The sequence below is a fragment of the Pteropus medius genome, unplaced genomic scaffold, assembly GCF_902729225.1.
Source record: "Pteropus medius unplaced genomic scaffold, Ma_sr-lr_union100, whole genome shotgun sequence".
In the NCBI taxonomy this organism is placed as follows: Eukaryota; Metazoa; Chordata; class Mammalia; order Chiroptera; family Pteropodidae; genus Pteropus; species Pteropus medius.
Window position 1 is genome coordinate 13,372,139 of NW_024347788.1, and position 10,102 is coordinate 13,382,240.

The 10,102-nt window shown below is 57.3% G+C and overlaps 1 protein-coding gene across 1 annotated transcript in view; it reads right to left on the bottom strand.

Annotated features, from left to right (window-relative positions):
• The window catches only part of MYOM2 (myomesin 2), a 63,592-nt gene that overhangs the window by 3,909 nt on the left and 49,581 nt on the right, over positions 1 to 10,102 (bottom strand). The window contains exons 31-33 of the mRNA XM_039877342.1: positions 3,360 to 3,465; positions 635 to 798; positions 373 to 409 (exon numbers count right to left, since the gene is read on the bottom strand). Coding sequence (XP_039733276.1) covers positions 373 to 409; positions 635 to 798; positions 3,360 to 3,465 — 307 coding nt within the window. The remainder of the gene's footprint in view (positions 1 to 372; positions 410 to 634; positions 799 to 3,359; positions 3,466 to 10,102) is intronic.

Here is a 10,102-nt window from a genome sequence, read left to right on the forward strand (position 1 = left end):
CTGTGAACCTAAAACCTCTCTAAAAAAATAACGTCTAAGAAGAACCTAAATGTGTCACCTTCTTTAAAATTTCTCTGTATAACGTGTCGCCGTAACTATAACTATTTCAGAAATGTAGCATTTTAATCCTTTAAATCACCCAGGGTCATGACGAGTCTAGAAGGTTGATCTGTAAATACGTTTGTAGCTTAGAAGAATGCCTGCCCTTCGACATATGGAATTGCTTAAACTGCCATTTTTATCCCAGTTCCTAGGCCGGTCACAAGCCTTGGGGCCCCCAGGCGCCCGCAGATGTCCCCACACTCAGCCAAAATGCCTACGGCTCCACCGCCCCCTTCACAGGACAATCCCGGCCAGACGTGCGAATCTTACTTGAGCTGCTGGAATTCGGCGAGTGCTTCGTCGAACGCTGTAAGGAAATATTTCATACTTATTAACGGTTTCGACGTGTTCCATTTTTATTCATTCACTCCTGAATTTGCTTAATGAAAACTGACAAGTAGCCAAACGAATAAATTGACTTTCCGAAAATAATTTTCTCTGAATGAAAACCGCGAAATCAGCCCGTCTCCCTCTCCGCATTGGAATCGATCGCCGAGTGCGGACTCCGAGGTCCGGACAGGAGCCGACTCACCTGCGCCTGACAGGTCCAGCGAGCGCTGATGATTCTCTTTGCCGTCAAAGATCTCGAAGGTGTATTTTCCTTTGTCCTTCTCGGTGGGCTCGCAGATCTGCAGCCAGGCCATCTCCTCGCTCCCTCCAGCCCTCATGTGCTCGCTAGACGCGATCTTGGCATCTCTTTAGGGGGGAAAAAAAGCCAGAGGAACACATTTCACTCCACGATCCCAGGTTCCAAGCAGGACGCCTGTCGGGCTGGGGGGCCGAGTCCGACCTGCAGGTGGTTGCCACAGGTTTTCTGGGCGTTAGTAATTTATTAGCTCCATCAGGAGCTCAGATCTGAAAACCTTCTAAAGTTAAATCTGATACTTAGTGTTTAAAGATACATTGTTACTTAATATTCGCTCGTTGTCTGCACAGCTATGGACTTTAAAGTACTCTACATGGTACGGCATTTTTCCCCTTAGGAAAAAAATTTGTAACGACGTATAACCCAGCCATCTGCACATGTAGTGGGGGGCATGTGGGCTGGCCTGTGCGTGGCCTTGCGTGGCGTGTGTGTGGCGTGGGCGTGTGCGTGGCATGTCGCGTGGCCTTGCGTGGTGTCGCGTGTATGGCATGGCCAACGGCTGTGGCGTGTGCGTGGCGTGATGCGTGGCTGTGTGTGGGTGTGTTAGCTTGTGGCGTGTGCACTGCGTGCCGCGTGAAGCATACGTCGTTACTCGCGCTGCCTCGACTTCGAGGCCAGAAAAGATAAATCTGATAGCCGAACGCGCGAAGACCCAGGCCAGAAGAATCAGAATCCGGATCTGACGTGCATCCATCGAGGAGGGCGGGGAGAAAAGCGTATTAGAGGCTGTCGGCGCTCTCTGAGCCCTGGGGCCTCTGGGATGGTGCCGCCTCGCCGCGGCAAGCCCTCTTGGCGTCAGCAGTTCCCGATGAGGGAAGGGATTCTCCAGCCCCTGTCGCCGTCACCGCCTTTTGCCCGCCCCCCGCCCCCCACAGGACAAGCCCACGACAAGGACGTCCTCAGGCCTCGCCGGCTGTGTTAAGGGGGCCATTTCGTCTCACAGGCAGATGCTATTCCATAGCCTGCTCTACTTTTCCGTTACTGCCCAAGAAAAACTTACTTCGATTGTCGAATAGTGAAACGTCACCGCACGTCACGCGGTGGCGACAGACCGTAACCGCGGAACGTGTTTCCACGTCGAGCCTGAGACGCACGTGAATTACGGACGTGCCAACCTCGGCGCCACTGTGACGTGCGGAGTCGGAACGTGGCCGCGTGTGCGCGAGCGCCACGCATGTGCCAGCGTGAGCGCGGCGCTCCTGCCCAGCACCCCTGCGCGTCCGTGGGGCAGCGGAGAGTCTGGCACCCGCCGGCGGGGGCAGGGTGTGCTCCGCGGGGTGGGCGCGCGTGCGAGGGGCTCCGGGCACACGTCCCCGCCGCACACGGCCCCCTGCGGCACGACGCGCAGCCATCGACGGCGGCGTGGCAGGCGGAGGGGCCGACTCTCCTCTGCGGGGGGAGGAGTCACTCAGCTGGAAACTTCGCTTTGCTCATTTGTCTAAAATCCAGATCCTTATGAGCCACATACCCCAAAGGGCGCCAGAGCTTCCGTCAGAAGCCACTGTTCCTGGAATCCTTTATAAAAAGACGCTGCCTGACCCGCCCCGGACGAACCCCTCCGTGTGGGACTGTGACCATCCCAGCGGACGTGGGGGTGCTGCCCTGCGGAAGCACAGGTGCCAAGCTCGGACGCCCCAAGACTCGACACGCCTCTGGTCCCACGCGCCAAGCACAACCTCCGAGAGGCAGCACAGCATGGCGAGATGTCAACACAGGAAGCCCGGGACGCCGCCCGGTTAGCGCTTCCAGGTGCTCTGGAGCTCGGCCACCACCCCCAGTGATGCCGTGAGGACAACCGTAACCGCGGCACTTGCCCGTCCGACGCCGATCGGAGAAGCAGGGCCTCGGCGGGCGTGACGCGGGCGCCAGCGGCAGCGTGTGGAGGGGCCTAAGGTGCTGGCATGCTGACCCCACCGAGAACTAACCCAAGAATGTCGCCGTGGCCTCAGGCTGGGGTAGGGATGGACCAGAGGGCAGCAGGCTGCTGCTCCATCTGCCTGCGTCCACCTCCTGTGGTTACACCTGGGGACCTGGGGGGACCCAGGGACACGGTCCTCTTTTCCTCAGAGACATGCTGCTTTGAGGGGTGTTTCAGAGATGCGCGTGGGGGGTGGGTAGGAAAGAGCCAGACCCCTCAGGGCTGAGTGCAGGACTCGTGGTGGGTGTGACAGTCACGAAGGTCTCGAGTGTCTTAACAGTGACTCCGCCCGGAGAAGCACTGGAGCCGTGAACAGGACGCAGGACACAGGACACAGGACACCCGCGGTTCACGCGGGCTGGATCTGCTCCCTCTCCTCCGTGACTTTAGTGTGGAGCTGGTTTTATTCAACCTACTGGGCTCCAGATCATCTCCCACTGGCTCTCTGCTGGGTCCTGGGTGCCACACGTGTCACCAGCAGAGCCACCTTGGCCAAACCGAGACGGAGCAGACGTGTGTCGCTGCCGACTTCGGGCAGCTCTGTACCTTCCTCCTTCTCCTGGGCCCCCCACTGCCGTAATGGCCCCCGGCGCCGAGCCAAAGGTCGGCATCGTTTTCCATAACGACGAAGCGGGAGAGCTTGGGCGCCGCGCTTGTCCGCGGCTCGGCCGCAGCCGTGGCGCGTGCACTTACTTGTGATACCAGTTCGCCTTCATTGCTTCGCTGTAATACTTGAGGAAGCACTGCAGTCGGATTCCCTCTGGGGTGCAGAGGATCTTCAGCGGAGAAGCAGAGGCTCCTGCAGAGAACGAGACGCACTCAGACCTAAGGAAAGCGGCCTGGGCGGCGTCCGCGTGGGGGGCGGCGAGCGGCCGCCGGGGCCTGTGCGCACCCGGCTGGGCGCGCGCGCTCACGGCCGCGGGCCGGTCAGCCGCAGGCTCTGGCCACTGGCCCCACGCCACGCTCATCATCAAACAAGCATGTGCCACACCAGAATGGTCTGAAAGGCTCTTACGCGGGATACTGTGAGGGACACATAATCTTTTAAAAAGAATCGCCCCCTGGCAGCTGCGCTCAGGGAGCGGGGGGAAGCGCCACGCAGCCCTGTGACGCGGCGAAGCCTGTATGGATCGGTCCACGACCTGCGTACTGTAGAAACTCAGCAAAAGGGAGGCGACGAGTCAGCAAAAGTGACCAGCGAGGGAGTCCAGGAGACACAGGACCAGGCCAGCGAGTCAGGGAGGAGGAGAGAAGGCGGAGGGAACCGCAGGCCATGAGAGGCGCCCGCGAAGTGCGGCCGCGCTTGGGGTGCGGGCGGAGGAATCCCGCCGGGTCTGGCTGGGGTGCGTTCTGGGGGAGGGGCCGGCGGGGACACGAGACGTCGCAGGGCCCCCGCGACCGCGGCCAGGGCTCCGAGCTCGAGGCAGAGGCCCCCTCACCGGCACCTACAGCGAGGTCACGCGCACGCACGGCACCCCCGCCCCCCACGCAGCGGGGGACCCGCAGGGATCAGCAAAGTGACGGGCAACTCTGTGACCACAGCGCTGACCAGGGCGTGACGGGGAAGAGGCCTTCGCCATCCACTTCTTAACTGCGGTCAGCAACTCGAACACTTCTGCTAAGAACCCTAAAAACATTCACGGTATTCTGCATAGTCCTCGGACCTGAGGGAATTCGATCAAAGGAAACTTTCTCAAGTGTTGAAAAAAAGCCTCTCTTTCCCAAAGATGTGCACCGTGTCGTTATTTATAATAGTGATAAAATGTTATTCGTATCTCAAGGGAAGAATTCCCACCATAGCACAGTGATTTCAAGAAATATTATGCTATTATTAGGAACAGTGGATAGAAAACCTATAGAAAACACAATTATCACAAAAATATGTGAAAAAACAGGAAACAAATTGTATTTGTAATTCTAACTAGAAACTGAAAGTGAAAAAAATGGCCATGACTTTATTTTCCATTTATTCGTAAATGAACGTGTGTAAAAAAAGCATCAAATGAAAATCGAATAAATAAACCCCGTGCCCTGCAGCTGCCGTCAGAACCGACGGCGACACCGTCTGCAACATCACACACATCACAGGGGCCGCCACAAGGGACGAGCAGGGACGAGCCAAGTGCCTGCAGTGGCCTCTGCTCCCTCCCACAGTGTGTCAGGTGAGTGAGCGCATGAATGTGGGAGCGTGTCAGGGGAGTGTGTGACAGTGTATGGGAGTGTGTGTGTGAGAGCATGTCAGGTAAGTGTGTCACAGTGTGTGACAGTGTGTGTGTGGGAGCATGTGTGTGGCGTGTCAGGTGGTGTGTGACAGCATGTGAAGTGTGTGTGGCGTGTCGGGGAGTGTGTGACGAGTGGCTGACTGGAGTGTGTGTGGGGTGTCAGGTGGAGTGAGTGTATGAATGTGGTCGTGTCAGGTGGAGTGATGTGACAGTGTGTGACAGTGTATGTGTGTGTGTGGTGTGTCGGAGGTGAGTGTGTGAGCTGTGGGGAGCGTGATGGGTGAGTGAGTTTATGTGTGGGGTGTGTCAGGTGACTGGTGTGCCGTGTTGAAATCACCACTCTGGAACTGAAGTGAGCAGGCGCCATGGTCATCGAGGGAGTGCAGGTTTATGGACAAGACGAAACTGGGAGACGGTTACGCTACCGTGGTCCATGGCCCGAGGTGGCAGCAGCTGGCGTGAACCCGCGGAGTGTCGCTCAAGGTGGACACAGGCCACGACTCAGGGCAACCAGGACAGCTTGGGTGGCCAGCTTAATGTCCCACAGCCAGCACACCGCGGCAGGCCACCCAGCGGCGGGGAGGGCCTGGGGACAACCGAGCTGGCCACAGCCTTGGGACAGCGAGGTGAGGCGAGACTGCATTGTCATGGCGCCTGTCCTGCGGGTGCGTGAGCATCTGCAGGTAGCCCCGTGGAGTACGAGAAGCCCCTCTCGAAAGAGCCTGGTTCCACCTTCACAGTGCGAAGCCTGCGTGCCCGTCGAAGTGTTCCCTTGTCCCACGAATCATCGGAGAAAAGTGAAATAATGTTTAAAACATGGCCCTTTTCAGACCAAGCAAAAGCAGAAATAAAACCTACCTTGCAGAGCTGTCTTGAGAAAGCATTGAAAAATAAAGATGAGGAGGGTTTCGGAAGAATTCCAGAAACACCGAGCTCGGGATGAAGGGGGACAGTAGGGGGACAGTGGCAGACAGGACGCCCCCGACCACACACTCACCCCACAACTTCCGCGCCCTGATCTGAAGGTGTAACTCAGGAGTGAAACGTGGAAGGCCCCCAGGAGCGAGTTACGATTCTCAGCATAAAGCACGATACGAACATAAGCCACGTTATCAAACTAACGACCAATATCTGGATTCTCAGTGTCCGTGGAAAGGTGCATGGAGAGGGAGCATTTCTTTGCAAAGCTAAAAAACAGTTTCGTTCCTATGATGCAAAGACAGAGGCTTGAAATTCATCACTGCAACTCGTCACTTGTCATAAAGATGCTGATAGCAGCTGTGTGTGAAGCCATCATCCCGGTGCACCCAGGGCACGGAAGGAGCGGCTCAGCGGGAAGCCCAAACCGGCTTCTTGTTGTTTTTAAAGCAAAACGCATTCTACACGTAATGCTGGGGATCCCTTCACAAACCATCACCGAGGCCATCGGATGAGGGCCCTGCCCTGGGCCTGGCCTGTGCACCCCGGGTCCTCCAGTGCCCCCCCGGGGAACACGGACACGAGAGCCCGTGACAACGCGAAAATCAGAAGGCAGGTACTCACCGCAGACTCTGCTCATTGCCAAAATCATGTCGTCGTACACTGAAAGGCAGAGGGAACGCACCGTTACTCACGTGATTTCGTCAGAAAGCAGCATTTTCATGTTTCTTTAAATCGATGCAGGACGTCGCGATGGTCGTTTGGAAAATGAAACACTACAACAGCAGCGTTTATCCATGAAAGGCCGACGGGTTTGATAAATCCTTCTAGTCCATCCCCTTTTTAAACAAGGAACAAGACGCTTCCTCGGCAGAAACCTAACTGTGCAATTAACTGACTTCGATCATCCTCCCTGCGTTATGGGACACGGCGTCGCGCACAAACCCAAAGCGACGGCACCCGTTTCCCTCAAACCCCGACGCGGCTTCGAAGGCACCCGAAGTGCAGACCTGGTGCCTCCGCTGGAACAACGATGCGCACGGTCGCCAGGGCCCCGGAGCGGGGCGTCAGCGCGACACGTCGCCCGTCGGTGACACGGGTCTCTTTAGGAAACAGAGAAGGCTTCGTTTTACCTTTGCCCCCGATCTCCAGGACGGTCAGGTCCTGGCCGCGCTCGTCCTTCAAGGTTGCCTTATATTCGCCGTGGTCCTTCTTGGACAACTGCAGGGAAATGGCGTGCGTAGGGAAAACGCGGCCGTGGCGTGAAGCACGACACACGCGCACACGTGTTCTCCGCGGACCGCGGGCGTAGGGGACGCGAGGCGGGTGGCAGCCCGGGACCGGCTCTGCCTGGCCCCCGGCGTGGCGCCCTCGGGGCCGGACACACCTTGGGTATCAGCAGCTCGCAGACGCCCCTGTCCAAGTCGGGCAGACTCTCGGTCTCATACAGAACGTCGTCCTTCAGCCACTTGAAAACTGTGTCCTTCCTGGTGTTTGCGACCTACGAGACAGGGACCTCGCGTTTCGTACGTGAATCGCTCTGGCCCCTAAGAAAAAAGTCTGTTCGGATTTTAAACCACAGACTTTAGAAAGAAGCGATTTCCGCCATCGACGGCCTCAGACAGAGGTTCGTGGAAACCCGTCCACCCCGCTCATGGCCAACACCATTCGAGGTCCCGGCTTCTCGAGTGCCGGAGCCCACAGGCTGCAGGGGACGGACAGGGCCCTCCTCCCTCCGCCCGGGGAGGTGGGTGGACCTTTCAGTTCACACGAAACCAGCCAGAAGCCACTTGTTTTCAGCTCATAAACACCACGACGCGTTCTCATTCAGCCGTCCAGTGGCTGCTGCTGTGGCAGTGTGACATTTTGGATGCAGCTACGTGGGGGACAGAAGCCTCCACCCAGGACGTGCCCGGTGGGGTGAGGCTCTAATGCCCCTCACATTTCACGTCCGATGTCAGTGTGACCTCGAAACCATGCGTCACAGAATTCCAAGGCTGGGTGGCACTGCAAGTCACACTATGACACACATGTCCTGCAGGTGAGGAAAGGTCCCGGTCCCCTGTGACCTGTGACTGGGAGGTGCCGACCACTCTGGGTTCTGTGAGACAGGCATTTGCACTCACGTCCCATAAGGACGCGGCAGAGTGATGCAGAAAATAAATTATAGAGTTCCAGACGGTGCGCTGGTTCTGCTGAGTGACATCCTGCAGGCTTCCAGGTGGGCTGTGCCCGTGGTGTGGCCGTGACGGCAGGAGCCTGGCACCCCCAGACAGCGGGGCTTCTGCATGTCCTGCACTGGTGCCCAGGCGTGGTGCTGTGCCTGACGCACGGAGCTGAGTCCCTAAGCGTATGCGGCACTCACGGAGGGGGCGTCCCCTTGGACCCGGCCGTGGGACCTGCTTCCCAGGTCAGGACCATGAGCACATGATAAATGCAGACATTTCTAAAACTTCTGTGGGGTCCGTTCTCACGACGAACAGCGTACCCACGGTAAAACCTGTGGGGTTCCCTCTAAACGTCCGCCGTGTTCCCGTTTGTGAAGGCGGATCTTGGGCAGAGTCTTTCTCCCTCGCGACTTCTTTGCCAGTGAACTCGTCCTTCTGTAAATGTTTTTGTCTCTTTTAAAGTTACTAGCATAAGAAACTCGCTCAAAAAAAATCTGAGTATTTTTTGAAGCACCTTTAAAACAACCGTGAGCATGCGAAGGGTCCAAACTTCAGCCTCAGTGACCACACGGAAAAGCAACGTGGAGACAGGAAATCTGAGCACAACTACCTGCCAGCGCCCGCGGCGGGAAGTAGGGGTCCCGCAATCGCGGGGTCCGAGGCCAGCGCTGCTGAGGGAGGCTGCCCGCCCTCGCCCAGCTCTCTGCCCCGCCGCGGGACCCCTCGCCGAGTGCCCGCCTCGGGGCTGCTCCCCATGCCCCCCGCAGGACGGGGCCCATCTCCGCGCTTCGAGCCTCCTCTTTACCAGGCTCCGTCACCTAAGACCACGGACACTAGAGAGGTGACATCGCAGTGTCCCACACCGACGGTGGCCTCCTGTTTACACCTTCATGCCCGTCCGGCCCCCGTGCACCAGTCACCCGGCTAGCGGAGGCCTCTGGGGGCCGTCGCCCTGCTTGTCACTTACACCGACCGGCCTCACGCACATCCCTGCTCAACTCAGAGAGCAGGTTGACCAACGAGCCTGCCACCAGACAGTACCCGGAGGACGGAGGTCACCGTCCCAACCAGCACACCCGGCAGCAGGCCTCGGACTGGAGCCCACCCCGACCCACGCCAGGGCCTCTGCGTGCATCCGGAAAGGCCAGCGCGGACACGCGCGTCTGGGCCTCCGCCACTGAACTCCCATCTGCCGACCCCAGCCACCCCTCAGTGAGCTCCCCCGCCCGTCACCCCCGTGACGTCATGGCCCACCAAGCCCAAGGCCGGCCCACGCGTGTCACCCCCGAGGACAACTGCTTCCCCGGGAGGTCGCCCCGCCCTCACAGGAAGGAGACCCTCGCCGCCGTCTGGTTGGACCTGACGCTCACCTTACAGACGAGGCGAACTTCACACTCTTCTGTGACGTCCCAGTGCAGATACTCAGCAAAATGGGGGCCTGGGGGTGCGGGGGAGAGATGTAAAAGGCAAAACCGAATAGTACATATGTGTACACCCCACACACACACAGACGTACGCATGTACACCGTATGTGCGCATACGGCGCGCAATATTTACATCATGCTTACACTTATATTTGTACTTACGTGTGCATTTTTCACAGATGAGACCGCTGCTCGGTATGACGCCGAGAGACCCAGTTTCCAGGGCTCTGCAGGCGACGTGCGTGCAGCACGGACCCGCCACCGAAACCCGTATCTCCCCGTGCAGACGTGCTGCCCCGCCCCCCTCCCTGCCCACGCCCGACACCTGCCGCTCCATACCAAGAGCACGGGAAGCACAGCCTTTTCTCAAGGCATATGTCTAACTGAACATCCAACGCACCGTACATGAAAACTTTAAGAGAATTAATGGAGATAAGATGACCTAGCAATTCTGTAACTATAATATTTTTAAATTGAATATGAATTTGTATGTGTTTTTCAGAAATACCATTTTTATTTAAAACAAATGCAGAGGCAGATTGTGTTCTAATAACAGCGGCATTAGCCTGTTCCCAAAATGCAAAGCAGAGCTAGAAAGAACTTATGGATTTCTTTCCTATAAACATATTCTACACGATTAAAAAGTTCATAATGTAGGAATTAGTAAATTAAAATATTTTTGACTATTAAAAGTAAAAAATAAC